The 25946-nt window shown below is 32.2% G+C and overlaps 3 protein-coding genes, 119 non-coding genes and 1 pseudogene across 123 annotated transcripts; 55 read left to right on the top strand and 68 right to left on the bottom strand.

The window, feature by feature from the left end:
- Positions 1-281: 281 nt before the first annotated feature.
- On the top strand, positions 282-5926 carry ccg-1 (Conserved Cysteine/Glycine domain protein). The gene is made up of 3 exons (NM_070441.8): positions 282-375; positions 3564-4186; positions 5578-5926. Exons 1-3 carry the CDS (start codon positions 325-327, stop codon positions 5786-5788), a joined length of 885 nt encoding a protein of 294 aa, NP_502842.1. The 5' UTR covers positions 282-324; the 3' UTR covers positions 5789-5926.
- Positions 430-450, top strand: 21ur-4841. The gene has a single exon (NR_062365.1).
- On the bottom strand, positions 666-686 carry 21ur-11285. The gene has a single exon (NR_062364.1).
- 21ur-11787 lies at positions 668-688 on the bottom strand. Its single transcript, NR_062363.1, has one exon.
- 21ur-361 lies at positions 669-689 on the bottom strand. Its single transcript, NR_062362.1, has one exon.
- 21ur-10957 lies at positions 764-784 on the bottom strand. The gene has a single exon (NR_062361.1).
- On the bottom strand, positions 877-897 carry 21ur-1796. The gene has a single exon (NR_062360.1).
- On the bottom strand, positions 1047-1067 carry 21ur-9574. Its single transcript, NR_062359.1, has one exon.
- On the bottom strand, positions 1247-1267 carry 21ur-6674. The gene has a single exon (NR_062358.1).
- 21ur-4011 lies at positions 1429-1449 on the bottom strand. Its single transcript, NR_062357.1, has one exon.
- Positions 2025-2045, bottom strand: 21ur-7832. The gene has a single exon (NR_062356.1).
- 21ur-4897 lies at positions 2241-2261 on the bottom strand. Its single transcript, NR_062355.1, has one exon.
- Positions 2481-2501, bottom strand: 21ur-3008. Its single transcript, NR_062354.1, has one exon.
- Positions 2817-2837, top strand: 21ur-9521. The gene has a single exon (NR_062353.1).
- Positions 2820-2840, top strand: 21ur-2187. The gene has a single exon (NR_062352.1).
- On the bottom strand, positions 2843-2863 carry 21ur-13136. The gene has a single exon (NR_062351.1).
- Positions 2844-2864, bottom strand: 21ur-8347. Its single transcript, NR_062350.1, has one exon.
- Positions 3002-3022, top strand: 21ur-2124. The gene has a single exon (NR_062349.1).
- On the top strand, positions 3141-3161 carry 21ur-3672. The gene has a single exon (NR_062348.1).
- On the top strand, positions 3290-3310 carry 21ur-10181. Its single transcript, NR_062347.1, has one exon.
- Positions 3544-3564, top strand: 21ur-10556. The gene has a single exon (NR_062346.1).
- 21ur-11797 lies at positions 4085-4105 on the bottom strand. Its single transcript, NR_062345.1, has one exon.
- Positions 4194-4214, bottom strand: 21ur-11573. The gene has a single exon (NR_062344.1).
- On the bottom strand, positions 4197-4217 carry 21ur-1263. The gene has a single exon (NR_062343.1).
- Positions 4201-4221, bottom strand: 21ur-13350. The gene has a single exon (NR_062342.1).
- Positions 4374-4394, top strand: 21ur-10676. The gene has a single exon (NR_062341.1).
- 21ur-1350 lies at positions 4760-4780 on the bottom strand. The gene has a single exon (NR_062340.1).
- 21ur-9523 lies at positions 5051-5071 on the top strand. Its single transcript, NR_062339.1, has one exon.
- On the bottom strand, positions 5349-5369 carry 21ur-9558. Its single transcript, NR_062338.1, has one exon.
- On the bottom strand, positions 5350-5370 carry 21ur-8934. Its single transcript, NR_062337.1, has one exon.
- 21ur-4679 lies at positions 5573-5593 on the top strand. The gene has a single exon (NR_062336.1).
- Positions 5927-6345: 419 nt separating the features above from the next.
- On the top strand, positions 6346-6366 carry 21ur-15124. The gene has a single exon (NR_062335.1).
- 21ur-74 lies at positions 6350-6370 on the top strand. Its single transcript, NR_062334.1, has one exon.
- 21ur-3440 lies at positions 6351-6371 on the top strand. Its single transcript, NR_062333.1, has one exon.
- A 2-nt stretch (positions 6372-6373) lies between these two features.
- 21ur-3998 lies at positions 6374-6394 on the bottom strand. Its single transcript, NR_062332.1, has one exon.
- A 458-nt stretch (positions 6395-6852) lies between these two features.
- Positions 6853-6873, bottom strand: 21ur-11243. The gene has a single exon (NR_062331.1).
- A 147-nt stretch (positions 6874-7020) lies between these two features.
- Positions 7021-7041, top strand: 21ur-11779. The gene has a single exon (NR_062330.1).
- Positions 7026-7046, top strand: 21ur-13750. The gene has a single exon (NR_062329.1).
- Positions 7026-16218, bottom strand: Y73F8A.5 (uncharacterized protein). Its single transcript, NM_070440.7, has 11 exons — positions 16023-16218; positions 14036-14229; positions 13772-13976; positions 13536-13649; positions 12599-13269; positions 11312-11419; positions 10479-11250; positions 9994-10310; positions 8283-8583; positions 7817-8063; positions 7026-7401 (listed from the first exon to the last, which is right to left on the bottom strand). Exons 1-11 carry the CDS (start codon positions 16028-16030, stop codon positions 7279-7281), a joined length of 3060 nt encoding a protein of 1019 aa, NP_502841.1. The 5' UTR covers positions 16031-16218; the 3' UTR covers positions 7026-7278.
- On the bottom strand, positions 7409-7429 carry 21ur-4258. The gene has a single exon (NR_062328.1).
- Positions 7556-7576, top strand: 21ur-1195. The gene has a single exon (NR_062327.1).
- On the bottom strand, positions 8080-8100 carry 21ur-367. Its single transcript, NR_062326.1, has one exon.
- On the top strand, positions 8254-8274 carry 21ur-3067. The gene has a single exon (NR_062325.1).
- Positions 8599-8619, bottom strand: 21ur-4852. Its single transcript, NR_062324.1, has one exon.
- 21ur-10241 lies at positions 8912-8932 on the top strand. Its single transcript, NR_062323.1, has one exon.
- Positions 9040-9060, bottom strand: 21ur-9658. The gene has a single exon (NR_062322.1).
- Positions 9043-9063, bottom strand: 21ur-5054. Its single transcript, NR_062321.1, has one exon.
- On the top strand, positions 9334-9354 carry 21ur-2549. Its single transcript, NR_062320.1, has one exon.
- Positions 9445-9465, bottom strand: 21ur-1173. The gene has a single exon (NR_062319.1).
- On the top strand, positions 9890-9910 carry 21ur-11354. Its single transcript, NR_062318.1, has one exon.
- On the top strand, positions 9891-9911 carry 21ur-5808. Its single transcript, NR_062317.1, has one exon.
- 21ur-14020 lies at positions 10346-10366 on the bottom strand. Its single transcript, NR_062316.1, has one exon.
- 21ur-3477 lies at positions 10351-10371 on the bottom strand. Its single transcript, NR_062315.1, has one exon.
- Positions 11436-11456, bottom strand: 21ur-9738. Its single transcript, NR_062314.1, has one exon.
- Positions 11728-11748, top strand: 21ur-2991. Its single transcript, NR_062313.1, has one exon.
- On the top strand, positions 11729-11749 carry 21ur-11107. The gene has a single exon (NR_062312.1).
- On the top strand, positions 11859-11879 carry 21ur-4389. Its single transcript, NR_062311.1, has one exon.
- Positions 12210-12230, bottom strand: 21ur-3550. Its single transcript, NR_062310.1, has one exon.
- 21ur-10973 lies at positions 12211-12231 on the bottom strand. Its single transcript, NR_062309.1, has one exon.
- Positions 12474-12494, top strand: 21ur-13573. Its single transcript, NR_062308.1, has one exon.
- On the top strand, positions 12477-12497 carry 21ur-895. Its single transcript, NR_062307.1, has one exon.
- Positions 13292-13312, bottom strand: 21ur-343. The gene has a single exon (NR_062306.1).
- On the top strand, positions 13494-13514 carry 21ur-4121. The gene has a single exon (NR_062305.1).
- 21ur-13685 lies at positions 13497-13517 on the top strand. The gene has a single exon (NR_062304.1).
- Positions 13707-13727, top strand: 21ur-12967. The gene has a single exon (NR_062303.1).
- On the top strand, positions 13708-13728 carry 21ur-11148. The gene has a single exon (NR_062302.1).
- On the top strand, positions 13712-13732 carry 21ur-3010. The gene has a single exon (NR_062301.1).
- Positions 14253-14273, bottom strand: 21ur-14626. Its single transcript, NR_062300.1, has one exon.
- On the bottom strand, positions 14254-14274 carry 21ur-6022. The gene has a single exon (NR_062299.1).
- 21ur-4879 lies at positions 14710-14730 on the top strand. The gene has a single exon (NR_062298.1).
- Positions 15039-15059, top strand: 21ur-3668. The gene has a single exon (NR_062297.1).
- On the top strand, positions 15358-15378 carry 21ur-9128. Its single transcript, NR_062296.1, has one exon.
- On the top strand, positions 15631-15651 carry 21ur-13338. Its single transcript, NR_062295.1, has one exon.
- 21ur-6207 lies at positions 15635-15655 on the top strand. The gene has a single exon (NR_062294.1).
- Positions 15731-15751, top strand: 21ur-12392. Its single transcript, NR_062293.1, has one exon.
- On the top strand, positions 15734-15754 carry 21ur-11524. Its single transcript, NR_062292.1, has one exon.
- 21ur-14015 lies at positions 15737-15757 on the top strand. The gene has a single exon (NR_062291.1).
- 21ur-1254 lies at positions 15985-16005 on the top strand. The gene has a single exon (NR_062290.1).
- A 198-nt stretch (positions 16219-16416) lies between the features above and the next one.
- On the bottom strand, positions 16417-16437 carry 21ur-12294. Its single transcript, NR_062289.1, has one exon.
- Positions 16438-16549: 112 nt separating this feature from the next.
- On the bottom strand, positions 16550-16570 carry 21ur-5770. Its single transcript, NR_062288.1, has one exon.
- Positions 16551-16571, bottom strand: 21ur-14477. Its single transcript, NR_062287.1, has one exon.
- 21ur-13484 lies at positions 16553-16573 on the bottom strand. Its single transcript, NR_062286.1, has one exon.
- Positions 16574-16761: 188 nt separating this feature from the next.
- On the bottom strand, positions 16762-16782 carry 21ur-6939. The gene has a single exon (NR_062285.1).
- On the bottom strand, positions 16764-16784 carry 21ur-13683. Its single transcript, NR_062284.1, has one exon.
- Positions 16785-17231: 447 nt separating this feature from the next.
- Positions 17232-17252, bottom strand: 21ur-5086. The gene has a single exon (NR_062283.1).
- 21ur-3969 lies at positions 17235-17255 on the bottom strand. The gene has a single exon (NR_062282.1).
- A 179-nt stretch (positions 17256-17434) lies between these two features.
- 21ur-14988 lies at positions 17435-17455 on the bottom strand. The gene has a single exon (NR_062281.1).
- A 499-nt stretch (positions 17456-17954) lies between these two features.
- On the top strand, positions 17955-17975 carry 21ur-5189. Its single transcript, NR_062280.1, has one exon.
- Positions 17976-18244: 269 nt separating this feature from the next.
- Positions 18245-18265, top strand: 21ur-8974. Its single transcript, NR_062279.1, has one exon.
- 21ur-5107 lies at positions 18246-18266 on the top strand. The gene has a single exon (NR_062278.1).
- Positions 18267-18457: 191 nt separating this feature from the next.
- Positions 18458-20396, bottom strand: Y73F8A.4 (annotated as a pseudogene). Its single transcript has 5 exons — positions 20232-20396; positions 19295-19666; positions 19123-19252; positions 18652-18824; positions 18458-18597 (listed from the first exon to the last, which is right to left on the bottom strand). Coding segments are annotated over exons 1-5 (980 nt in total).
- Positions 19032-19052, top strand: 21ur-14344. The gene has a single exon (NR_062277.1).
- 21ur-2873 lies at positions 19037-19057 on the top strand. The gene has a single exon (NR_062276.1).
- 21ur-4303 lies at positions 19180-19200 on the top strand. The gene has a single exon (NR_062275.1).
- Positions 19675-19744, bottom strand: Y73F8A.1161. The gene has a single exon (NR_062273.1). It is a non-coding gene; the product is annotated as an Unclassified non-coding RNA Y73F8A.1161 (non-coding RNA).
- On the top strand, positions 19675-19744 carry Y73F8A.1163. The gene has a single exon (NR_062274.1). It is a non-coding gene; the product is annotated as an Unclassified non-coding RNA Y73F8A.1163 (non-coding RNA).
- Positions 19899-19919, bottom strand: 21ur-4589. The gene has a single exon (NR_062272.1).
- On the bottom strand, positions 20137-20157 carry 21ur-2730. Its single transcript, NR_062271.1, has one exon.
- A 310-nt stretch (positions 20397-20706) lies between the features above and the next one.
- On the bottom strand, positions 20707-20727 carry 21ur-9378. Its single transcript, NR_062270.1, has one exon.
- Positions 20728-20835: 108 nt separating this feature from the next.
- Positions 20836-20856, top strand: 21ur-6399. Its single transcript, NR_062269.1, has one exon.
- Positions 20857-21166: 310 nt separating this feature from the next.
- On the bottom strand, positions 21167-21187 carry 21ur-1657. Its single transcript, NR_062268.1, has one exon.
- Positions 21188-21350: 163 nt separating this feature from the next.
- 21ur-6648 lies at positions 21351-21371 on the bottom strand. Its single transcript, NR_062267.1, has one exon.
- Positions 21372-21402: 31 nt separating this feature from the next.
- On the top strand, positions 21403-21423 carry 21ur-10804. Its single transcript, NR_062266.1, has one exon.
- Positions 21424-21906: 483 nt separating this feature from the next.
- 21ur-7802 lies at positions 21907-21927 on the bottom strand. The gene has a single exon (NR_062265.1).
- A 174-nt stretch (positions 21928-22101) lies between these two features.
- Positions 22102-22122, bottom strand: 21ur-1566. The gene has a single exon (NR_062264.1).
- Positions 22103-22123, bottom strand: 21ur-12838. The gene has a single exon (NR_062263.1).
- Positions 22124-22198: 75 nt separating this feature from the next.
- 21ur-8248 lies at positions 22199-22219 on the bottom strand. The gene has a single exon (NR_062262.1).
- A 129-nt stretch (positions 22220-22348) lies between these two features.
- 21ur-2606 lies at positions 22349-22369 on the bottom strand. The gene has a single exon (NR_062261.1).
- On the top strand, positions 22350-22370 carry 21ur-13753. Its single transcript, NR_062260.1, has one exon.
- A 157-nt stretch (positions 22371-22527) lies between these two features.
- Positions 22528-22548, top strand: 21ur-513. Its single transcript, NR_062259.1, has one exon.
- Positions 22549-22558: 10 nt separating this feature from the next.
- Positions 22559-22579, bottom strand: 21ur-5411. Its single transcript, NR_062258.1, has one exon.
- Positions 22580-22715: 136 nt separating this feature from the next.
- 21ur-15350 lies at positions 22716-22736 on the bottom strand. Its single transcript, NR_062257.1, has one exon.
- Positions 22737-22977: 241 nt separating this feature from the next.
- 21ur-9146 lies at positions 22978-22998 on the bottom strand. Its single transcript, NR_062256.1, has one exon.
- Positions 22981-23001, bottom strand: 21ur-4470. Its single transcript, NR_062255.1, has one exon.
- A 54-nt stretch (positions 23002-23055) lies between these two features.
- Positions 23056-23076, bottom strand: 21ur-1531. Its single transcript, NR_062254.1, has one exon.
- A 435-nt stretch (positions 23077-23511) lies between these two features.
- 21ur-2195 lies at positions 23512-23532 on the bottom strand. The gene has a single exon (NR_062253.1).
- Positions 23533-23828: 296 nt separating this feature from the next.
- Positions 23829-25934, top strand: srj-42 (Serpentine Receptor, class J; the record flags this gene model as incomplete). Its single annotated transcript, NM_070439.4, has 5 exons — positions 23829-24017; positions 24719-25090; positions 25140-25241; positions 25323-25486; positions 25739-25934. The coding sequence occupies 5 exons, from the start codon at positions 23829-23831 to the stop codon at positions 25932-25934; spliced, it is 1023 nt and encodes a 340-aa protein (NP_502840.4).
- On the bottom strand, positions 24117-24137 carry 21ur-2547. The gene has a single exon (NR_062252.1).
- On the bottom strand, positions 24120-24140 carry 21ur-4880. The gene has a single exon (NR_062251.1).
- On the bottom strand, positions 24246-24266 carry 21ur-13978. Its single transcript, NR_062250.1, has one exon.
- On the bottom strand, positions 24324-24344 carry 21ur-9513. The gene has a single exon (NR_062249.1).
- On the top strand, positions 24836-24856 carry 21ur-559. Its single transcript, NR_062248.1, has one exon.
- 21ur-5131 lies at positions 25327-25347 on the top strand. The gene has a single exon (NR_062247.1).
- Positions 25935-25946: the final 12 nt, after the last annotated feature.

The following is a 25946-nucleotide window of genomic DNA, read 5'->3' as shown; positions in this document are numbered from 1 at the left end:
TGATAACTGATATGTTATTACTTTCCCCTATGACTCACCCAGTGACACATTGTATCATGTGGCAGAATCTCAAATTTCACAACAAAATGATTCAATTCGTTTACAAAAAAAAATCCCAAACACTTTCTCGACCTCTTCCGGATATCAAAATAACAAAAACCTTTTCCTTTCCAACTCCGCCCTTTTTTTGAGAGGGATAATAGGAGTTATGGAGGGCGGAGAGACAAAGAGAAAACCCCGAAAGAAAAGTGTATAAAACGTCTGAGCGACGGCGGCTGGTCGCTCTTAGTTGTCAACAAAACAAATCTTGACAGCCAAGCGAAAATGATGAGGAGTTCGTTTTTTGTTCTTCTTGCTTTGATTGCCCTTTCTCAGGTTAGTCTGTTTCGAGTTCTTTGTAAAAAATAAGTGATTTTTATCCTAAATTGATATCATTTTCATACTTTGTTTTATATTTTTTCGGCTTATTTAGTGAATTTTGATCCAAGTTAGGCCACGGCGCACGCGGTGCGGTTGCGTCGCGGTCGATACGCAATATATCATCAGTATCAGTATAGAGCAGCCCAAACATTTTGAAATTTTTTGGCAAAAATCATGACGCTTCAGGCAACTAATTTTACACTAATTTTTGTTTGACACTGCAAGAATATATCTAAATTTTTTCAAAATAAGAACGTATCGCTATGACACTAAAGTCGCAAAACATCTAAAAATAAATCATGTTGTTGAAACTGCACCTAATGTTTTTTTTGGATTTTTGCGTATGTAAATAGTTTTCGAAGAAACAAAAGTCATCAGATACTGCAAATTAAAAAAAAAGAACTTTAAACAGTCGCCGATTTATTTTCCAAAATTGATTATCGAATTACACAAAAATTAGCGTCTAATCCAATGACACTAAAGTTGCAAAAAATCAAAAAAAAAATCATATAGTTGAAACTGTAATCTGATTTTTTTTGAACCACCAATTGTTTAATTTAGAATTCACAACTTTTTACAAATTCACAAAACTATGCTGTACCTTTTTTGGGATTCTGTTTTTTTAATATTTTACTATTTTTGAACAAGCAAAAGTCATCAGATACTGCAAATTAATAAAAATGAACTTGAAACATTCTTTGATTTTTTTTTCCAAAATTAACTATCGAATTACACAAAAATTGGAAAGTTTCGGCTGTGTTGCCGCTCTCGAAATGCAACTCAATTGCTCCGTATCACTCAAAACTAAACTACCTTTCTCGAACTAAAACGGTCTAATGTAATGACACTAAAGTTGCAAAACATCAAAAAAATAAATCATATAGTTGAAACTGTAACCAAATTTTTTTTGAAACACCAATTGTTATATTTAGAATTCAAAACTTTACACAAATTCCAAAAACTAGGCTTTGCATTTTTTGGGTACCGATTTCGGTTTTTTTCTTGGATTTTGCAAGTTTAAGCGTACGAGCAAAAGTCACCAAACACTGTAAATTAAAAAATGAACTTGAAACCTTCGCTAATTTTTTTTTTCAAAAATTTCTATACAAGCTATCAGCTAGATTATCGAATTGCAAAAAGTTTGAAAGTTGCGGTCAATACGCGATGCGACCGCTCCGCTTCACTCAAAACTAAACTACCTCTAACTTCATTCAATTTCACTCGATTTCTCCAGAATTTTTGGAACAAATTCAAAAATGCTCGAGCTCAAAAAAAACAACAATTTTCCCCCAAACTTTCACGTATCCCCTGGGCCTCCTGGTGCTCATAAATTTCAGCGCGTAGTGTAATCAACAGACAACGACACAAAATCTCATCTTCTTCCCCCTCACCTAGATACTTCTTTTCAGTATATCATTTATCACTCTGTGTTATCAAAAAAAGAAAGAGAGAAAAAAAGAGACAGTTGCTGTTATTTCTTTCATTTTTCCCCGCTCGATTGTCGTCATTTCAATTTGATGTAGTGATCAATACGGAAGGAACACGGGAGTTTGAACAAAAGATTAGAGAAGGGGAAGTGTTGAGCAAAGTTTTAATAGTGTATTTGACTAAAAATGATATTGAAAGCCTCACTTTTTCAAATATTCAGAAAAATGCATAACACGAAACAGATCGAATTTTAAAAAAGTTTGATTTTACAAATTGTGTGCCGCATTTTTCTCAGATATTTTATAAGAGTTAAATTTCTTTTATTATTACTGATTTCTCTGACCTTAGTTTTTTGTTAAATAAAATCAATTTAAATAACATTAACTTAATTTTTCATGAGTTAAACATCACGATTGTCTCCGATTATATTGTAACAACTTATTAGACATTTTGAAACGGGAAAAATTGTGGCACATTGAAAGAAATTTTAGCTTTCTTTTTTTTTTCTAATGTCTCTATATAAAGAAAATTTTGAATAGGTAATTCATTGTGTTTTTCAAACAGTTCCAACTTTTTGAGACGTCTAGTTAGACTGACCGATTAATGCGTTGTCAAATTAATTAATTTTGAAAAAATTAAGAATCACCATCTCAACATAACTCTCAAAACTGTACTACGTAAATGCATTATATGAAAGTGCAAACAATTTTTTCAAAAATTCAAATTAATTTCAGACCAAATCAACTTTTCTCTTATTTTACAAAACCCAACAACTCATTAATATTTCAAGAGACAAAATATTTTAAGGTAACTTTTATGAGTAGAGTGATTTTTTTAAACAAGAAGTAGTATCAGAGACGTCTGCAAATAATTTCTGAACTAAACTTTTAAAATTTCTTTACATTTTTTTATTTCAAATTTTTTACAGTTTCAATTAGTGCATATCATTTGGGTTGCCTTTATTTTTATAATAACTGACGATACGGCAATATCTGGGAAAATTTTTAATGGAACAATTGAAACCTGCACAGCTGTACCGCTTAAATGTAATATATGAAACAGTTCCCGAATTTCAAAAACGGTTTTTTTTGTTGGAAAATGTGTTGACTGTTCCTTTTCTTTGTTAGTAGCAGCTTGAATTTTCAACTTATAATGGTCGTGGATATGTCGGAACAGTTTTCCAATTTTTGAATATTTTATACAGTTTTATTTTCGAACATAAATTTCAATAGTTCCAATTTTCCACAGTTTCTTATTCCTTATTTATATGTCACTCAAATTATTTTCAGCGTTAATCGGAATTAATCGGAAAATTTTGGGGGAAAAAAACCAAAGCACATAAAAAATCAGCTTCCTACTTTATGTTGCAATGTGAAAAGGTTTCAAATTTTTTTACAGTTTCAATAAGTGTATATAATACGAGTATCCCTTATTTTCATAGTAATCTAGACATAGTCTTTTCCAAAAATCCAAATTTTCGTAAGACGAATAATTCGATAACACAGTACGAAAAGTTTTTTTTTTCTAAATCTAAGATTCCTAGTTTTGAACACGGAAATTTTTTTGAAATATCTCTCATTTTTGAAGAAAAAAGTTGTTGTCAAGGCTATATCTGCAAAACTTTTAAATAGAAAATTTAAAAAAAGATACCGTTTCAACAATTCTATATCAATCAACCTGCTTGCTTCTTACTAATTTAATTAGTATTCTTCAAGGCCATAGTTCGTCGTGATGCCTCCGGTCCAACACTTGTGCTCCGTGACAACTGTAAGATCATTCCAGCCGGTGGATGCTCCTGTGACGTCAAGGAGGGAAACGATGAGGTTGTGATCCGTGAATATGACAGTGTTGATCAATGTAAGAAGTCTGTGGAAATGGCCACAGCTGAGAACAAGAAGGATTTGAACGAAGAAATCAAACAAAAATACGGAGATTTCAAGGAAAACTGTTTCCCAAAACCATCGGGTGGATGCAAGTGCAACGTGGATCTTGGACATGGTGAGGAGGTGGCCGAGTACTCCGCAGACGCTGATTGCAAGAAATCCATTGAATCAGTGACAGCTGAGCACAAGAAAGAGCTCAACGAGGAGATTAAGGAGAAATTCGGAGCATTCAAGGAAAACTGCTTCCCAAAGCCTTCCGGTGGATGCAAGTGCAATGAGAAAGACGCCAATGGAAATGAAGTTGTGACTGCCTACAATAACCCAGATCAATGCAAAGTTCGTGGAAAGAGAGATGTCGGAGCAACAGTTCAACGTCAACCAGCCAATATTGCCAGAGCTAATGTGAAAGATGTGAAGCAGGCTCAGCCAAATTATGACGTCAGAGATCCAGTGAGGTTAGTTGTTGCAACTAAAAAGTCAGCAGCATCGATACAAGAAATTACTTAAAACTATTTACAAACTATTGGAAACAGTATTTTTTCTCGAATGCATGTTCAACAAACTCCAGGATTTTGAAAAATTTGAAATAAAAACCCTGTTTCAGATAATTTGTACGAGTTTCTGAACAATTTATTTTTTCGATGCCACAGTCGGTTATTTTATCCAATTTGAAAACTTGAAATTAAGAAAAAATTAATGAGCTCAGAATTAGTTTTTTCTGGATTTTCTTCCAATTTTCAGCTGGCTCTTTTTAGCTAGAAATTGAAGTCAAAATATTGTTTCAGCAAATATTGTCTCGTTAACTTCCGAAAAAATAATGTTTTTTTTTCAATTTTTAAAATTAGAAATCTATATTTATAGATGGTGTTACCAAAAATACATTTTTGTACACAAAGAGCAAAATCATTTGGCCAATTTATATGTGTACACGACACAAATAACCAGAGTTCAAGGTGTGTTGAACCAGTCTAGTCAAATAAAGAATTGGAAAAAAATTAATGGTGTTTTTTTAACGTTTGGAATTTTTTGAATTGAACATGCAGTTATTATCACTAATTAATCTAGAATGAAAATAATTAAAAAAGATTTGAAACAGTAAATTGTTTTTTTTCAACTATTTTAAACGGATGTTCTAGTGCACTGCATTTCATTTCCTCTATGTTTTCAACTTGAATCGAAAATTCCTATAGACATAAATCCAGTTATTTTGAAAATTTGAATATTTTTGAAGCAGTGAAATTCGAGAAAACAATTTTCGCACTAAAATTTTTTCACAGTTTCAAATTTTAAACATTTTATAATCAGTATTTCCTCAATGTTAAGAAACTACAGTCAAAAATTTCCGAAAATTTGAATAAATCCCACAATCTAAACCCAAAAAATGTTTATCGTAAAATTATCACTATTTCACATAAGTTTCTATTCTAAATATTTTTTATAAAATTTTCTAAATCAATATTACACAATGTCAAAAATCTGAATTCAAAACTCGAACTTCGATGCTTAAAAAATACTCACGGTTTCAAATTTTAGTAACAAATTAGCGCTTTTTCTAATTTTTTTAAAAAATTGAATTATCGATGAAAAACTAAGATAATATGTTTTGTACCAAATTATATTTTAAATTAAATGTTCAAAATTGCAGTCACTATTTCTGACTCTTTAACAAAAAATATAAAACAGTGGAAATTTTTTGAAAAAGTAAAAGTTCTGGGTAATGCTTTCAAAAAGTTCGCAAAGCCCGTAAACTTTAAAAAATGGTAAAATTTTTTAAATTTTCTAATTTCTCTCGTGTTCAGTTTCATCTGTCTTAGAAGTTATCAAAATTAATCAAAAACTATTACAGAGAGCGCGCCCAAGCCAACTACGCCGCAGTCGTCGATGAGCTAAAGAACAAGTTCAAGGGGCTTAAGGAAGGATGTTTCCCAAGACCAAAAGGATGTCTCTGTGTTATTGGAAAAACTCCAGAAGGACGTGATATTACTGAGAGAAGAATGAAGGATGTTGACTGCAAGTGCAAGGAAGGAGAACGTGGACCTGAGTGCCCAGCTAACTAATTTTTTTTTTGGAACTTTTCAATTAAAAACAAACATTTAATGTTGATACTCTTGCCCAATATATATACATTCTAAAAACATTTATTTTTTGGGTTTTTTTGTGTAATAATTTGGACCAAATAAATTTTGCACTGAATGAATTAATTGTTCAGCATCAAACCCACTTGCAGTGTCTTTACAGTACCCTACCGTAGTCGATTTGGGAGACACAGATACCTCGAACAGATATTTATTATATAAAAGCTAGGGCTATTTATTTATATAAAAGCTAGGGCGGCGACTGTCGCCTGCTTTTCGCCTCAATCCGCGCCTCATGTAAATTCACGCCAAAATTAAAGTGAGGAGGCAGGTGTCAGGCAGGCGTCAGGCAGGCGTCAGGCCTTGAAACCACGCCTGCCTTCCATAGAAGCCCTATGAAATCCTAGTTTCAGTTCGTGTATTGTATATTATTTGGCCAAAAAAAATTTGCGATTTGATAAGATACAATTTTTGAATAAACTTTTTTCAACAATCATCTGTTTCAGATAGTTTATAAAACTTATAGCAAACAGCATTACTCAATTCTCAGAATTCCAGATGTGTTGAACAATTGTATTTATATTGTGAGTAGTATTTTCAATTTCGAGTCAGCATATAATTTTTATGAAACAGTATTTCTGGTTTTATTACCAGAATGGTTTTGTTGCACACGTTTTTGTATTTTGACAAAAGAACTTGTGTATTTCTATTCCTTTTAATTTTTTTTCTCTAATGAAGGGGTATTGTCTGCGGCCGACATCTACCGGGATTTGCGACAAAACAGAACAGAAAAAATTGAAATGTGCATGAAAATTGCATTATTTTGTTGCTATGCCATATAGAAAAAATTTGTTAGTCCGGTAATCAAATTACACTTATTTTTTTATTAAAAAATTAAAGAGTACTTTAAAAGTACTAAAATTAAAAAGGAGCCGTACTTATATCAAACTTTAATTTTAACTCGCGTATAGCTTAACTGTCTCAAACAATATTTTTGTTGGATTGTTGGTTGTTTTTTTTCATTTGTTAAGCCTTGAAATATTTTTTAGATTATTTTTTAGAAATTATCACCTCTATAGTGTAACAACTAATTTTAAAAATAACTTAAAACAGGAGAAAGTATTTTTAAAACTTTAAGCAAAAAATGTTTAGCCTTTTTATTTTTTCTAATGTTTCAAAGTGTTAATTTGATAGATAACACAAGTTTTTTTTACTAAAATTTTTTTAAACAATCATGAAATATTTATTTGAACAAACTTCGCAAAAAAAATCAAAAATTTTTTGGCAATTCTAGAGATGAAATAATGAACAATTAATTCCAAAAAAAAACCCAGAAAAAAAATTAAATTTTAAAAAAACGGGGAAAATAATCATAGAAATGAAAATCAAAATGTGATGGACGGGATATGAGAAATCACAAAAAAAGAAACAATGATTTTGAAATTAACATTTAAAAATTAATAAACCGGTATTCAGTCTTCACTGTCCAATGAAATAAACGCAGCATTATCATTTTCCCGATGATCTCTTAATGTTGTTCTCGAGTTATTTGGAGCTGATCGACGCCCTTTTGAGAATATTACACGATCCTGTAGCTGAAAAAATTATTCTAATTAAAATCCATTATTTTTTGAAAAAAGTTGAATTTTAAACTATAATCTTGAAACAAGACAGAAAATGTTTAGAAATTTTTTTTTTAATTTCAGTTTCATCAAATCAAGTTATAATTTTGAAAACATTTAAAAGTAATCAATATGTTGTTGTCTGTGAGTTTCCATATAAATTGCCAGGAAAAGGCAATTTGTGTCGATTTACAGAGACTCTTCAGCTGACTACTCAGATAATAATTGAACTAAAAAATATTTGTTTTTTTTTCAATTTTGTATTGTTTCATTGAACCAACAACTTAAACTTGATGAAAGTTTGAAACATTCATAATAAGAGTAAAATGAGTTAGTGAAGCGTCCGACATCTCACAGGACTTTCCTACCCCTATTTAAATGCACAAACCTCATCATCATCCTCATCCTCATCCAATCCACAAGTCTCAACAGCAGGTAATTCTCCAGTATGTGACTCAATAAGTCGTGTATATTTATATTCTAACCGTCGATTTCTTCTACAAATACACACAAATCCAATTGAAAGGAATATCATTGATAGCACGAGAATTGAGAGAATTGCTCTTTGGAATGCTGTAAATGCACTGCATGCGACTTCTTTGCTCTGTGATGCTGCACCGGTTATTACGCAATGTCTGGAAAATGGAGTATCCACATTTAAGAACGAGCCTATTGAATTCAAAGTTTTAGTCGTTTTTATGAAAATAATATGAAACAGTTCTTACTCTAGTTATATTTTGAAAAAACTTTTTTTTTTTGGTTGTAACTGAAAATTATTACTGTTTCGTGACATTAATTTGATATCCATTGAGATCTTATTTGTATTGGTGTGTTTTTTTTTAAATTTAACTCACTTTTTAGGAATACTATGAATAGTCTGTTTCCCATTAAGACATTCTCCATTAATTGTCTCATAATCATTTGATTCACAGACTGGACACGCCTGTGCAGTTTCCATAATAATCACAAAAAGACATCCATCACAAGTTCCATCGGGACAATTATGTGGAAGACGCATTTCCATTTGTTTTTTGGTTGGAACACATCGAGCTACAACTACCAATTGATTGCCGTTTGGACATGCTGGTGAAATTGTTGAAACTGGCTCAAACCAGAAGAATACGTCCAACGGGTGGGACGTGTTGTCGTGACTGTCTGGAAAAGACAAAACCTCTTCGAGCGGCTGATGTATTAATATATATTATGAACACAAATATTATAAGCATATTCAAACAGTTGTTTTTTTGTAAACTAGTATTTGGTACTATGCGAAATTTTGCCTTTGTTTTATTATTTTAGGGTTAATTTCTGTTAAGATTTTTACAATGATCCTAAGGATAGAAGACCTCAACGGATTTTTCAAATTTCTGTTAATATTGCCATCTGAGTGGGTTTATTTGTTTTATGTTAGCACACAAAATTAGGGGGAAAAAATATAATGTTTCACCTAAGTGTTAAAAATCGAAACGATATTTTTTAATAATTTATTCATTTTGTTCATTCTGGTTTGATTTGTGGTGTGAGAGCAAAAGTTATTTTACTTCAGAATTAATTTTAACAAAAGCGTGGAAAAGTTGGAAACTTAAAGATTTTCGAAACTACAATTCAATTTCTCTAGCTATGATAACCGGATTATCATTGTGGGATATTTTACTGCTAAACATAAGCATAGTGAAACAGTTTTTTTGTTGATTTTTTTTTGTGTAAACTGATATTTGTTGGTATGCAAAGTTTTGGTTAGTTTCCGTTAAAATTTTTACAATAATCCTAACGAAAGAAAACCGCCTATTCATACCATTGTCTTTACCTTTGTGAGTGGGTTTCATTTGTTTCAGAACAAAACATTTGAGAAAAAATTTAATGTTTCGTCAAAGTATTAAAAATGGGTACAATTTTTCTTAATAGTAAATCCATACCAGTAGGACAAAAAGTTATTTTAATTCACAATTACTTTGAACAAAGTGTTTGTAAAGTTGGAAACTTGAAGATTTTCGAAACTACAATTCAATTTCACTGTGTTTTGTATTTCAATCAAAATCGGCAATTGTTTGAACTATCAAACTTATATAACCACATTGAAACAGTTGTTTTGTAAACTGGCATTCGGTATTAATTTTTATTACATACATCAGTTAAAACATCTAATGTTCACTTTCTGCCTACCTACATGCCTAACTCAAACCTGCCTGCCAAATATTTTTTAAACTACTTTTTGACACGTACATCCAATTTCGTCCAGTTTGTGGTAACAATTTTATTATTTCAAAGCTTAAACATATGTTTAAAAATTTTGAATAATTTCCCAAATAATTATTTTCAATTTACATAGCTGGAACTATTTTTGAAATTTTTTTTGTAGTTTCTTGTTGAAAATTTTTAAAAAATTAGTTTTTAGAAATTTGAAAAAGAAAACATATGGTTTCACCTTATTAATATAAGAAAACAATTATTTCTAGTGATATTTCGCCCAAACTTCTAAAAACACTTTTAAATGTGAAAAAATTATGAAAAAACGGACATATTTTTGAAACCACAAAATTAAATAAAAATCCCAAAAAAACGAACCATATTCCAACACTTCATCACTCAAACTTGAATTTCCATGTTTTCGATTCAAACTAATCGAATCTAGACGTCCAGCCAACAATAAAGGTGTCACATATGCAGTTTTCGATCGATTTGAACTTGGAGTTGGCAGTGCTGTAACTCGACAAGCCAATCCTTCAACATTCTCCTTATCCTGATCCAGTATTCCTATCATATCGAAATTATCGAATTGTTCTTGACATTTAATGTTTGGAGGGAACAGGGAAACTGAGAAAAAGTGATAATAGGCAGCACCCTCTCGGGAGAATACTCGCACTCCGGAGATGTTCCATGATCTGGAAAGAATTATATTAATTTTGTTGAAAATCGTTTTAGGAATCGCCACCGGAAAATTGAATCATATTTGGTATCAACTTTATTGATAGTGTGATAGTGAAACAGAGATTTTTAAAAAAATATTATTTTTCAATTTAATTTTTCAATTTCAATTTAATAACACTTACCTCCCAACAAACGGCGAAAAATCATAGGTAAACGAAGAATCATTTCCCTTTCCACCAATCCCCTGATTCAACTGAATCTTTCCCATTGCTGTACAAGAAACTCCATCATTTGACGTCAATCCCTGTCCACAAGGCACACAACTTTTCACTCCAACTCTACTTGATGTGACATTAATGATAGTATTCAATGGACATGAAACACAAAGTTTCGTCACTTCATGCATATAATTTCCAGCGGGACACGGGACACAAGTCTCTCCTCCAGCTGTATGTGGACATGTTAGACATTGAGATGCTCCACCGCCCTGGCCTCCACGATGTCCGACGTTTGTGACGTTGATTGCGTAGATCCGGGTCTCATCGGATATTTTATCGTCTCCAGAAGAAACTCCTGATCTTAGAAATGCGACCATAAACCTTGCAGGAGTATTCTTTGTCACTGTATGACTCCAAACTCTTTTTGAATTGGATCCATTGAAAGCGGCAAGGAAATGATAAAATGATTCTCTTTGACCTTTTATTCCAGCTGACATGTCTTCTATAAAATACAAAGCACATGATTCATCTGCACATGAAGTTTCAAAGACTATTGTGACTTGGGCCACTGGAACTTTCATAGTTTTTGATGGTTTAGGTGCCAGAGGATTCCAAAATCCTTCATCAATCGATAAAATCAGCTCGAAAGCGATTCCAAGTTCCAGAGAAGGAGCGGAGATCAGGGAATCACCAGATGGAATCCAAGCATCGCCAATGTTACAAGCAGTTGCCACATCTGAATTTTAAAATGCTTTTTATTGAAATTTTCAATCTATGTTAAATGCAAAAATACCAACCTTCAGAAATATATTCACATCTTGTACTCAACTTTGGCGGTAGAACTTCCCAATTTTGATATTGCAACCCATAGTTTGGCACAGTGTCGACTGGGCAACGAGAGCAAGCTGAAATTATGTAAATGAAAATAAGAAAGGCGAAAAACTAGTTCAAAAATTGTAAGATAACTGATAAAAACCATTTGAAACTGTAAAAAAAGATTGGGGAATTTTTTTTTTTTTTAATTTTTCTAATTGTTAATTTTTTATTTTGTTAACTGATTAAAAATGTTACTTTTTTTTTTCCAAAACTCAAACTAAACTTAAGCAACTTATATAGCAAGAAACAACATCAAAAACAGTCGAGATAAAATTAAAAAAAATACAATACTGTTTCAAAATTTTCACAAATTCAGGTTACTTTGTTGAGATTCTAGTTGATGTGACGAAAACTGACGAAAAAAAAATATACATAGCGAGCGAACTTTAATTGCTTTTTTTTTTGAATACTAAAAATTATCTACTGTTTCATCTTACTCACTAAGCCAACCTGTCAAAACGACTTTACTTACACCTTGAATTCAGCATTACTTACAGTGACGGCCAAAAGTATATGCGTTTTCAGTTACTATGATAATTTTCTTCGCCTTGCTTCTTTTTATCTCAAATTTTCGAACAACACCTCATGGTACAAACTACTGGGATTTTATGAGTAGTTTTCATAATTATTAAAAAATAAAAATTGTATGCCACTTTTTTTAAAAATTCAAAAAATTGAAACATTCGATAAACTTCGGAGAAAATTATTTATCTGGATCAAAAGAAAAAATTATAAGAAAAAGTTGCATAAAATAGTGAACCACATTATTGCTAAATTTGTATTTTTGTTTTTACTTTACAAAACTGAACAATAAAGTTTACACAAAGGTTTATAGGTCGAATATCTATTTTAAATTGAATCAGTGATGAAAACGATATGAAACAGTATAAATAAATTGTTTTAAAAATACAATAATGTTTCAAAATTTTCACAAATTCAGGTAACTTTGTTGGGATTATTGCTGTTTTTCTTTTCTTTTTTTTAAACTTTTTCAATTTTTAAAAAATATAATTAACTCTGTATTCTCATAGGAATTCTGTACCGTTTCATCTTGCCCACTAATTCAAGCTGTCAAAACCACTCTACTACCTGATGTACTGACTCGAATTGAGAATTTAATAAAAAACAAAATTTTAGCTGATCTTTTAAGTTATGATTGAAAGGTAGTCAACATTACTTACCACAAGATTTTAAAAATAAAAACTCACAATTTCCATCGGAAAAGTAATCCTTTTTACAAAACTCGCAAACTCCCAACTTATTCTTCTCCATTCCAGGATTACATTTCGGACATGTTTTCCATGGAGTAGGAGGTGGAAGCTTTGTTGCAGATGGTAAATCGTCTCGACAAATCGATGGAAGAACTTTCTTATAAACCGCCCGACTTGACCCATTTGTACAGGGCTCACGAACAGGATAGTAGTCGGATACTCGACACGGTGGTCTATCAATACACTTTTCAGATTTGAAACCAGAATATTGAGATTCCGGGCATCTACCGCACTGTCCGGATCCCTTGGAAGAAAATGAGCCAGGAGAGCATGGAATACACTCAGCTGAACCTCCAGGAGAACTTGTTCCCGGGGGACAGGCGGTGCATTGTCTAGTAAAAGCCAATCCAAGAACATCAATTCGATCGATATGAATTGGTTGATTAGATGCTTGATACCCCATATTATTCTGTATAATCCATGAAATTACATTGGCTCCACTCTTCAACTCAATCCTCCGTTTCCGCCAGTCCCCGTTCTTCTCCTCCTCATCTTTTTCTTTTTTCGTATACTTCAAAAACATTGACTTGGCAACGTCATTGTAACTCTGACATTGCTCATTTCGAATGTCAACTTGCATGGAAAGTGCTCGGTTGTTACGGGGCATTCTGAAAGTTTTTTGGATTCACAAAGAAAAAGTATCACTTCTTATCACTTTTATATTTTTTGGTTGGCTTTTATGAAGAAAGTGAAACATGAGTTGATATTTCGTAAAATCAAAATTTTACGAAAAAATATTTTCATGGGCGTTGCCGAGTTTTTTTTTTGCCAAACAGCAAAATTTTTAACTGTTTCACATTTTGAATTTAATCCAAACGTATATGCTCTCTATTGCGGCTTCTCCTTTCATGAGCAAAATCGAAATCCCTCTCACCTATATGTAAACTCCACGGATCCAGGTCGAACAAGATTCGCGGAAAACGAGAGTTTTGACACACACGGTGTTGGAATGTAGATCAGCTCACCGTCCTTGACAACCCAACCGGCTCTGCAAAAATTCAAATGTTTCAGGTTGTAGAGAAATTTTAAAGAAAAAATAAATTTATTCGATAGGTTGTTTGATGAGGCGCCCGTTAGCTGTCTGCTGCACAACAAATGTCAAAAACTCACTCTTTAGGACACTCGACCACCTGGCTCTGTCGATTTGAAAACTGTGCATCTGGATTTGAATCCATATTGTCTACTGAAAACCCACTGGGCAGAGTTACGAATTCCTCGTATCTGATTCCACCGCCAAGACTGAAAAATCCAGGATTGCACGGTCGGCAATGTTGACTGTCCAAATCGAGATAGTGCCCCGGCTCACAGGAAAATGCTGGAACAAATTTTAATATCATTCGTGCTTTCGTAACAACTAGTAACCCCAAAACTCACAGCAATTCAACCCTCTCCTCGGAGTCGGTAAATTGGAGCATTGCATTCCGCCACGTGGCACCGCAACTCTCCACCGTTCTCCATTTTCATCACAGTTTGTGTACGTGAACTCGTAATCTTGATCTGTGCAAATTTGTTGAGAAGCTATCAAGGAGATAAATGATGAAATGATGAGGAGAATTGTGATATGAAACCTGAAATTTTTTTTTGGTATTTAGTGCCGCTTACTAACTGTTAAACTGCTAAACAAGAAAAAAACTGACATTTATGTATTTTGTGAAACAGTAAAAACTTTGTTTGTTTCAAAATATCTAGATTTTCTTTTCATGTGCATACTTTGTTCCATAGTTTTTGACCATGCTTAAAATAACAGAAATTATGAAAAAAAGCTCAAACACCCCTTTTTTCTCATCAAAAAAAATAAAAAAATCCGAGTAGATCTACTTTTCCAATAAGAGCGAGGTTGCTCTTTTGTCAACAAATGAAAAATGCACTTTTTGTGGTTTCTGCTTCAAAAATAATAAGACCTGATTTTTATTTAAAAAATTTTGGGATTAGAGCTCTCTCAATTATTGAAATGTTTAAAAATGTGAACTTCTGTTTTTCACAACTTTACAAAAAAATATTTCTGTTTCACAATGTGCATATAATTAAGAAAAGACTTTTATTAACAATTCTTAGTACATAGTAGGTGAACATACTAAATACCATTCGTATATGTATTGAATTTGATGCCTTTTTTCGACGAATTATATTTTCAAAAACCCAACATTTTTGTAAAATTGACTAATTTTTTTCAATTTTGGCTGGAAAAATTTGAAAAAATTTTTCAATTTCTTGTGAATTGCAGTCGTTTTGTGACAAAAAATTTTGATCTTTTCGAATTATTCTCCTCAAAAATTGCTTTTTTTTTGTATAATTTCAAACAAAAAATATTGGCATATTTTCTGAAACAACTGTTTCAATATGTTAATAAAACTTTTACATATTTTTTGACATTTAATGATCTGTTCTTTTCATTTCAAAATTTTCCGGAAACTTTTAGATCGACTGTTCCGCAGATTTCACAATGGTCATATAGTTTGTAGGAAAATAAATGATTTTTGGATGGTATGTGGTTTTTTCTAGTTACTGAACATACATTTTTTTCTAATTTTTTTTTTTCAGAAGACAACCAATTTTTAAGAGCTTTCATAGAAACTAGATATGTTTATTAAACTACTATGTTTCCAAAACAAATAAATCTGTTTAAAAAAACTTTGTTCTGAAATTTTTTCTGTTTCATGTTGAAGGTGAAAATTACATTTTTGAGCAATAAGTGGTTACGTTCGTTTTTTTTAACTTGTCGAAAAATATAAGATGTTGCATTTTCAGGAAAGCCACATATTTTTGAAAATGAGCATATTAGTGATGTTATTTAATTACTGGTTTTTTTTAGAACAAAAACATTGAAAAGTGCCAAAAACTATTTCTATGGTAAAAATCCATATTTAACCACACAAACTAAAATGCCACTCAAAAAAACAAAAACGTGTTTTAAATTATTTTTTTTCTGTTTCAATTTAAAAGTATAGTTGTTCGTAATCAAATTTTATTCGTTAGGGTTGATGAGTTAAGTTTTTTCAAAACAAAAAAAAGTTCAAATTTTATCTGTTTCATGTTGAAAGTATAGCTGTCCATTTATTTTTTAAATAATATTGTTTTCGAACGCAATTCTTGTTTATGTAGTTAATAATAAGAATTGTTCTCGAACTTTCGTGCGCATTTTTAGTGCTAATCATGGTGATATAATTTTGTAAAATTTGAAATATAATTTTCAGTTTTTCGTTAAACATTTTTATTGTACACATTCTCTAATATTTCCTTGAGCTTTTCTTCAAAAAAAATTATTTCAAAAATTCTCTGTTTCATTTTGAAAGTATATCTCTTCGTGTTTTTTGAGATTTCAGTTTTCGCGTGTTTAGGTTAAAATCAAAAAAAATCTTACCAAAGCATAATGATATCAGCGCTCAAATCGGCTTAGCAAGATAAGAGATCAGTAGAAAAATAACGGCAGAAATAGTATATTTTGAATATTTCTATCGGATTCGATTCCACATTTTTCAATTTGGAAGACCAGTAGTCGATTTTAATTATCCGAAAAACGAAAAAGCCGCTTTTAGAAGAGAATATAGACAGGGAGAAGCTCTGTGTTGAAAAATATAGAGATGAGGAGGTTTAGAGAAACAGAAGACGTGCTCTTTTCTCTGCGCCTCTCTGTCCCCCTCTGCTCCATCACACGCCTTCAGCATCTCCTCTTCTCCCACAGAATATCGATATTGGATGTCGTGAGGCGGAAAGGGAAGGAGACACGAGGAGAATGCAAATGCATTTTGGATTATTTAAAGGCAGATGGGTGTTCATTTTGAGAAAGATGTATTGGATTGATTAAGAGGATAGTGAAACCGGCGATTTTGTTTTCTCAAAAAATTAAATGACCTTGAATGTAAATTAAATGCATAAATTGGGGGACATGAAGCACACGGCGAGAGAATAATAATTAATACTTTATTCACAAAATAAATGAACTACGTGAAACAGTAAAAAATTTTCGCTAATTTTCAAATAGTTTTTTGAACGTTAATTGCACTTTAGTTAGAGACAGAGACCGGTCGATTCAATTTTTTTTTCTAAAAATTGCCGAATTTGCCGAGCTCGACAAATTTTGAGATTTGCCGGACACCCCTGATTCCTTCTACTCTTTTTTGACACAACATGTAAAAACACGTTTTTTTTATGCCAAACATGAAACAGTGCCCTAAAATGTAATTTTTTCCAGCATACAACAATTACCTTGGGTTTTTGATAAGTACTGCACTGCGCCATATTATAGAAAAAATACGATCGCACAAAAATAAACGCAACGCAACGACACTCCGTTGTTTTTAAGCCGCATTTCAGTGCAAATGAAATTGTGGGCGGAAAAAAAATTTTGCAAAAATGAATGCAAAATTGTACAAATTTGAAAAAAAAAGCTGAAAATGAAACATTCGACTGATAAAATTGTTTTAAAGTTTTTTTTTAGTATAGGAAAAATATAATTATTTTGTCAGTTCTGTGTTCCCTTTGAGAAGGATGTATTGGATATTAAGAGGATAGTGAAACCGGCGATCTTGTTTTCTCAAAAAATTAAATGACCTTGAATGTAAATTACATGCATAAACATGACGAATTGGTAATAATAATTAATACTTTATTCTGAAATAAATAAGCAACGCGAAACAGTGGAAAATTTTCGCTGATTTTCAAATCGTTTTTTTTTGAAAATTAATTTCACTTCAGTTGGACTGAAATAAAAACCGGTTGTTCAACATTTTTTCAAAAACTTGAGAAAAAAAACAAGTTTCTGCCCGAAGTATCAAGAAAATGACAATTTTTAGAATATTTCGAAATTTGTAACTTTTGTTTTTAATATTATTTGAAGATGCAGTAAAATTGTTTGAGGATTTAACTTTAAATGACCGAAAAAAGTATCTTTAAAAAATTGTGAAGTTATTCCAACATTTTCTATGTTAGACAAAAATTGAAAAATGTTAGGCGAAAATTGAAGAAAGTGCAATGAATTTAACCGGACAACACAAAAAATGCCAAAACTGGGCCATTAGATTGCGCGGGAATTTGAAAATAATCATTTAATTTTTGCAAAGTTGGAAAAAATCTCAAAAGCTTCATTGAAGTGAAAATCCAATTTTTTCATTAAAAAACCTAAAAGTCATGCAACCTCAGTAATTATGAATGTCGTGAGCTATTTCGATGACTTTGCGTGAAATGTGTTGTTTCACTGGTGCAGTTTTTAAGTATCGTAGCAGACGGGAAAGGCGGAAACCGGTAGATGTCGGACCATCTTATCACTTTTTGTTAAATGATCTTACCAATGGACTCACGGCATTTAACACCGAATAGGTCACATCGCAAAAAATAGCAAAAGAAACATACAGTTGCCGAATTATGTCGCATTTTCTGTGAAAAGCAGGCAAAAACCGAGATCCACAAAAAATGCGACCAAGTAATAACATCAAGTATCTGAATATATTTTAAGTCTAAGAACGGTTTTTATCAAAAGATCTAGCTTGTTTTGTGATGGCCGCGCCGAAAAAAAAATGAACAGGGATTTTCAAAATTTGTCTGTTTTACCATATACATTTAGTTCACTGCTTATTTGATTCCGCATTCCGAATTCCGAATTGAAACTTTTGTTCTAAATATCAAAATGTTGTTCCGAAAATAAAACTTTTTATTTTGTGCTAGTTGCAATGTGTTTCGGGTAAAACTGGCAAAATGGGCACATCTGGACTTTTTAAGTTAGGTAGGAGTTTCGCTTGGCTTGGCAGTTCGAGGCTTACACGACTTATTATTAAGATTTTGAAATTTCAGGTGCATTTTCTACAGTCTATGCATTCCGTGTTTTGAGTCCCCCAAGCCGGAAAACTCTGTTCCGAAATATTGGAAGACACAAAATAATTGCAACTGGGTCGACAAATGAGAACAAACCAAGGGCGCTGACTTCGAAATAGTTGAATCCTCTGAAATATTCATATTTTAAATATAAGTAGGTTTAATCTTGAATGTAAAAATACCTAGGCAATTGAATTCCGAAAATAGGGCTGTACCAACAGAGGAGGCATGGGGAGAAGCTGACGAATATTGGGATGACTGTTTGGACGATTAGTGCTCAAAGGAGCTCGAATTGAAATTTGGAAGTTTTCAGGCTGGTGCTTGATGTGGAAGCCTTGTTGAGCTTGTTCATAGTCTGGAAATGCATTTTTGATATTTGCATAGGATGTGCATTCTGTAAAGTAAAAACAAATAATTGAGAATTTATGGAAAAGACTATTCACTTGATAAAATAATACAAAATAATACAACTAGTTGAAATATATATTTTGCCGCCAATTCCACTATTGAAAATTTTAACTATTTCAGGTTCACGCCAAAATAAACATTAACGTAAAACTCGTTCGGTCGTTCATATTAGCTATTATCAAAAAAATGTAGGATTTTCATGAAAAAAGAAGACATCCTAGCCAATATACGTTCAACAACAAAACCTGTTAGATGTCGGCCGCTGCGAAAGCTTCCTCAACAATCGTGCTAGCATACTATGATAGAAGCCATTGACAAAATCGAACAGATTCCAACAATTGCCCATCCGCGGAACTTTGTCTCATCAATTTTATTCTACAAATTTTCAACTTTCAACAATAATTTCACAAGCCCAACCTCATTGAACATGGCGCCCAACATGTTGTAATCCAAACTCTCAATTCCCAATTTTTCACGAGCATTTTCACGGACATACAGACGCATATCCTCATTTGCAAGACCATGGAAAAAGCAAGTAGCATACCAAATACCAAAGTACACTGTGAAGACTAAAAAAGACAGTATCATGTAGAATGGGAAGTTTTTTTGGGTTAGAGTAGAGTTTCGGATCACAAAATATCGATAGATAAAGTGGATCAGGAGAATCGCATAGCTTCCGGAAATCAGTGAGCCGCGGAGCATCAAGAAGTGGCTGTGAAGATTGGAGAGCTTTACGAACCAGCCATGTTTGATGATAAGGAACATGCAGTAGCGGTAAGTATGAATGTCCTGAAAACTTTTAGGCTTAGGCTTAGGCTTAGGCTTAGCCGTAGGCTTAGGCTTAGGCATAGGCATAGGCTTAAGCTTGGAAATAAACACCAATTTTCAATTCTTTGCGATTTTTAAATTTTCAGCTCCTGCTTTAAATATTTATATGTAATCTGTAGCTAGGTGAAATAAATCAGTATTCGAGCAAAATAGAGACATTTGCCACTAATAGAAACCTGAATGTAATTTTTGTTCCATTCCAAACGAGAAGTAAGCGCCAAAACGACTTTTCCCCGCTTATATGAACTAGCTGAAAATGTAGAAATTAAGAAGTTAGTGAAGAGCCTACGATCATTCATTGAAACTCTTTAAGAGCATAGCTATTTTTTAAAAATGTGTTATAATAAGTGGTTGGTAATATAAGGGTGTGAATAAATGATAAACTGATCAATTTTTCTACTATATGATTTTTTGTCGGCCAATCATTTCATGATCACTATTTCGCTTTTAGACTGTTTTAGTTAAAATATTCCTAGTTATTTTGTAATTATGAAACAGTAAAATTTTTTATTAACACTTTACTCACAATTGGAACCAAATTGTTGACAACCGAGTAGATCATGTTGAACATCGCAAAAAACAGCAAAAGATACCCATAGTTGCCAAATTTTGAAGCATTTTCCGTGAAAATCAAGTAAATGAACACAGGATTAACAAGAAAAGACAAAAAGCAAAAGATAAAAGTATTCATAGATCCAGTTTTCGAGCATGTTTAACAAGATACGGAAGTTGCATTGGGTTTATATACCAGCATATGTGTAGGTCAAATTAGTCGAGGGAATATTTTGTCAAGTCTACCAGATTTCCTGAAATTGCTAACTTGGCATTATACAGGAGCGGCCGGAGGTATTAAACAGCCAATTAGAGCTCCAACTGAGACTATCACACAGGAAAATAGTGTGAAACGACCCGTGAAACGCTGCAAAACAGGAGCTACTATTTAAATTTTAAAAATATCGCGGATCCCAGTTTTTCGAAAAAAAAAATCAATATTTTGTAAGGGAGAGTGTGAATTTTTAAAACTGATTTTAAAGTAATTTATTAAAGTAATTGATGACACTTTGAAACACTGATTTTTTTTCTTTGTTTCAACTAGTTGTGAAAATTCACATCGTAGCAATTTGTATCACTCCACTCCCAATTTCTCGCCATACTCAACAAGACTTCCACAAAAAAGCACAGGCATAATATCTTCCAAATTTTGATTCGAGCTCCTTGTTGTCCTAACATGTATTCCAATGATCCAAATTCAAAGATTGAACCAGTTTAGAATATTACAGGGCTTTCAACTACTCAAACGTCAGTGATCTTTATCATTTGGCGACCTAGTTGCAATTAACAGGATTTTGAAAACTTTTAAATGTGAAAGTCAGAACAGATCAGAAAAACTTGTTTAACTTTGGGAAATAAGTCAGCGTTCTGATAAACCTTGTTTTGAAACACACTTATATTTTTGTAAAATCACCAAAGAAAGGGCGCTTACTGTAAACTCAAATATCAATTGAACTAAATATACACCGTGAAACAGAAATTTTTCAAACGAATCAATTCAGATTTTTCTTGTTACCTGATGTGAACTTAGCAGAAAAAAACGTTAGATATCTTAAATGACGGGATCCGGAAGATGTGGGACATTGTGTAAGTTTTTTTTTCTGTTATACGAGAATCAGGTAATTAATTTCGCTTCTTTCATTTATTAATAATGTGAAACAGGCATTCTTCCAAATATAAGCAGCAACTGGAATTTTTTCTTTAATAGGCACAAAATGTGTCTAAGATTCTAAATTTTGTGAAAAGACTTTACAAAAATTGATCGAAATTTTTTTATAGTTTCGAGAAAAAATCGCATAATTCAAGTAAATCTCTAATTTTGCCAAGCCTTCCTTGTAACAGCGATTGGATTTATGACTTATTTACAAATTCTGGTCACTTGCCTCGCGTTTTTTACTGATTTAGATACATTTTAAATGTAAAACTATACACGAGTGTTGTGGCCACCAAAGCATTCATATGCTGTGATGATAACTTTAAGAATGTTTAATTCTGAACACTATCACAAAAGTTGAACATAAGAAATTATACATACTTTTGTAATGTCGAAACTTTATGATATTGTTCCTGCTAAAACATATTTTGTTATTTCTCTTTTTTTTAGAAGAATAAAAACTTTGTAAACTACAGGCTCATATAAATTTTTTTAATTTCATCATTATCAGCTTCCATCAAAAAAAAAGAAACAAAAATAGTTTTGATATAAACTGTATGAAACCGTATATAATGTTAAGCTAACAATTTTGCCTTGAATGCAGCCGAATTCTTAGAATATGCACAATTCTTAGAATATCCAACAGTGCTGTGCGGCTCTCGCCTCTCGCGCGCCGAGAGCCGACTTTTTTCAAGAGATGTCCAACCTTACAATATTACTAAAACTTGAGAGAAGTATAAATGGAAAACATGAAACAGTTCAAAAATAAAAATGCATAATGTCTTGTTTAATGATCTGAAATGTATCTACTACTGATTTAATAGTTGGGTTCATATGACTTAATCATGAAACAGTTGAAAATTGTCCTGGCGTTTCTCAAATTTTTTTTAAAGTTTCTCAATGTGGAGATCACGGAGTATTTTTTTCCGAGTTTTCTATTTTTTTGCCACAAAAAGAGAATATCACAAAACATTTGAGGTGACTATCATAGTGATCGTGAAATTGTACAATTTTCCTAAATTTTCTGAAAAACCTCACATAAATTTCCTTTCCTGTTTGCAAACTTTTTACAGTTTTTCACAGCCTTCAAAAGTTTTTTGAAGAGAGTTAAATTCGTTTCTGCATTTCCGAGAAAATCCACATACAATTGATCAACGTGAGCATTACTAATACATAATAAAACTCGATGTGTATAAAATAAAAACATGAAACTGTAAAAAATTGTATGCTTCGCTTAACTTCTCCAAACGTACTGTCAAACACAATACTGAAAAAAATTGTTCATGATAAAATTTATCTTCAACTCAACTTCAGCAGGATAAAGTATTGTTGAAGTTACAAAATTGATTGTATATTACATATTTTTTAAACGGTAAAAATTGCTTGGCCCTTTTTTAAATAGTCTTGAAATTTTTTTTTATTTTTTTTTTCAAATTGGAATTCTCAGAGAAAGTTGAATAAGTGAAAAGTGTTGAATTTGAAAAAATACCCATAGTTTTTTTTTCAGAGTTTGCCGAATTTCTTGTTTGAAACTTTGGAAAAAAAAACAGAAAACAGCTGTACCCCTGAACCCTTGAAAACAGTTGCAACAACATTAATAAAACTTGATGAGTAAAAAATAAATACATGAAACTGTAAAAAATTGTATGCTTCACGCAACATCAAATTAGTAAGAAAACAAACCATGCTCTTGATATAAACTAGGTGAAACGGGAGAAAATGTGTTCAGGAACAATAATAATAAAAATTACCGAGGGCCCGTGAAACGTCGGCCGTAATTATTTCTCAAGTTACGGCTTTCGTGGTTTATCATATTTTCATATTAGCACCATCCATCTTCTCGAGACGCTATTAAAATTGAAAACCCATTTTTTCGATCTTTTAAAATGATTCCACATTATTTAAACTCTGGCTCCCTGGGTTTTCAAAACAAATTTCAGCCGACATCTCACAGGTTCCTTTTGTATAATTTATTCGAATCCATAAAATATATTATAGAAATTTAACTCACAAGATGTCGGGTGCCCTAAAATGTTTTTAAAAATCATTTTTTTTTTAATATTTTCTACGAAAAAAAGTTATCTCCCATTGTTTTCATAAATTATATTGCTGCCATATAGCATTAGTTTTAAAACACCCAATAGATAAATAAAAACAAGTAGAAACGGTCGTTTGTTTAAAAAAAACAAAACAATTTTCTCGGTGGCCGTGTGACGTCATTTTTCTTCCACATATGTAGTTGGGCTCAATCGTTTCTTCTTAATCAAAAATCTGTTTTCGACAGTTGACAAAACACGACGTAATGGAAAATTATTTCCCGGTTCACAAGTTTAAATTTCATTCCAGACAACCTCAGGGGTTTTATATTATCACATGCATACCTTGTCTCAACTATACAATTCATTATCACTACTCAAAATGCTTGAAGACTGGATTTATCAATACCTTCCAGCCACTTTTTGCGTCTTGGCTTTCCTGGTTAACCCGTTTTTCATTTACTTAATATTCACAGAAGATCCTACTAAGTTTGGAAACTATCGATATCTTTTGCTAAGTTTCTCGATTTTCAATATGGTTTATTCGATATTGAATGTGTTGGTTCCAATTGTAAGTTGCGCCAAAAAATGTACATTTTAGCGTACACCTTTTTTTTGAAAAAAAAAGAACAAAAATGTTTAATTATATAAAATACTGTTTCATCGTTTTTTTTTTAAATCATGTGCCAGAGTAGTCTACACAGGCAAAACAGTTCTGATATGAACTAGATGAAACCGTAGATAATTATAAAATTTACGGGATTACCTTAGATAGTGCCAATTTTTAAGGAAATTTTTTTAAGGTGGCAAGAGGTTCAAATTTTTTGAACGTTTTTAAATATATTACTTTCACAACTGAAACAGTAAAAAAATATTCCGATTCACTTGTTTTCTCGTAATGTTCAAATAAATATTATAGTTATAATATGTCCCATTAATAAAACAGTTAAATTTTTCTTGAAATTTTTCAAATAGTCTTGAAAATTTAACACATTGGAAATCTCACAGAACCTGTTTAGAAAACCAGAATCACATTTTATGTGCTGCGGCCGACGCTGTGCGGGTCGGGTCATCTCTACAGTTGATCCATGGTGTAAACCAGCTGCTCCTTTGTCATAAAGTTAAACATCGATTTTCAAACTACAGACTACAAAAGTAATAGTTCAAATTTTTCGCGCAGTCAAAAGCTAAAAACGAAAGTAACTGTAATGAAGTTGAAAATTAAACTCGCACAATGTCCGCCGCATTTATGTCTGATTTCAAACGTTTCAGGACATACATACATATAGCTATTGTATGTTCCTTATCATAAAACGTGGATGGTTTGTGGAGCGGTCTGACTTACACTTTCATCTTCTCCTTATCCGTTGCTCTATGCTAGGTGGCAGCTACGGAATCCTCTTAATTCATTTCATATATCGATATCTAGTGATTCATAATTCCAGTCTAACGAAAAAATACTTTTACATCTATATGCTAGGTTCATTTATTACATTTGCTTTTTACTATTTCTATTGGTATGCAACATGCTATTTCTTGGGCCAAGCGGGTCCTGAAATGAAACAGTATGTCAGTGAAGATTTTGCAATAGTATATGGAGAAAATTCAACAAATTTCAATATGGTTGGAGTAATTTATCACAAGGTATGGATACAAGGTCGCCTGAAGGCAGGCAGGAAATTTTAATTTTTAGGGCGTGGCATATATAACCAAAGTTCGATCATGGCTAACAGTTTTCCTGTGCTCTTTTTTGTCAGTTGCATCAATTATTGCATTTGTTTTCTTTGCACGTTTGGTTAGTATGAAAAAATAATTTTATTATAAAAACTTTCTACTGTTTCAATTTCTTCATATGATAACAATTTATGTATTGTAGGTAATGAAAAAATTAAATCAAGCTTCCACAAGCATCAAAACTTCAACATTTCAATTCGAACTCCTACGGGCACTAATTGTGCAGACTCTCATCCCAATTGTCATCAGCTTTTCGCCATGTCTCCTCTGTTGGTACAGTCCTATTTTTGGAATACAGTTTGCGAGGTATGTTCTTTAGATTTGTGGGATTTTGTTCTGAAATACCTATGCCTATGCCTGCCTTCCGCCTATTTTCTGCATTTTTACGTGAGCTCTGGTGTTTCTAGATGAAGTAAATTTTTTAATTCTGATTATTCCAATTATCTCCAAAATTATGAGCCCCGAAATTTTTCTGCTTTTGCTTATGAAAAATGTCTATGAGCCTGTTTGTCGGCCCGAAAACAGTTTTTGAAAGCCTAATTTTTTAATAATTTCCAGAGGGTTCAACTACTTCGAAGTCAGTGCTCTTTCAGTTTTTTCGTTTGTGGACCCAGTTGCAATTATCCTTTGTCTTCCAATTTTCCGTGTAAGAGTTCTGAAGCTCTGGAAACCAGTTTCATCAATTACAGGTGGACCTGTAAATCCCACTACTATACATGTGTCAAATACCGGGAATAATTTTTTTAAACAATAATTTTTACAATAA

The sequence above is a fragment of the Caenorhabditis elegans genome, chromosome IV (genome assembly GCF_000002985.6).
Source record: "Caenorhabditis elegans chromosome IV".
NCBI lineage: Eukaryota > Metazoa > Nematoda > Chromadorea > Rhabditida > Rhabditidae > Caenorhabditis > Caenorhabditis elegans.
The sequence above is the reverse complement of the archived record's forward strand: the minus strand, read 5'-3'. Positions and strand labels throughout refer to the sequence as shown.

Excerpts from the sequence above, each read along its gene's own strand:
- ccg-1 (NM_070441.8), top strand. The coding sequence starts at position 325 with ATGATGAGGAGTTCGTTTTTTGTTCTTCTTGCTTTGATTGCCCTTTCT. Across the intron at positions 376-3,563 it reads CTTTGATTGCCCTTTCTCAG|GCCATAGTTCGTCGTGATGC; the intron begins GTTAGTCTGTTT and ends GTATTCTTCAAG. Across the intron at positions 4,187-5,577 it reads GACGTCAGAGATCCAGTGAG|AGAGCGCGCCCAAGCCAACT; the intron begins GTTAGTTGTTGC and ends AAACTATTACAG.
- Y73F8A.5 (NM_070440.7), bottom strand. Across the intron at positions 11,420-12,598 it reads TTACTTTTCCGATGGAAATT|CTTGCTCTCGTTGCCCAGTC; the intron begins GTGAGTTTTTAT and ends ACATAATTTCAG. Across the intron at positions 10,311-10,478 it reads TTTTCGCCGTTTGTTGGGAG|ATCATGGAACATCTCCGGAG; the intron begins GTAAGTGTTATT and ends AATTCTTTCCAG.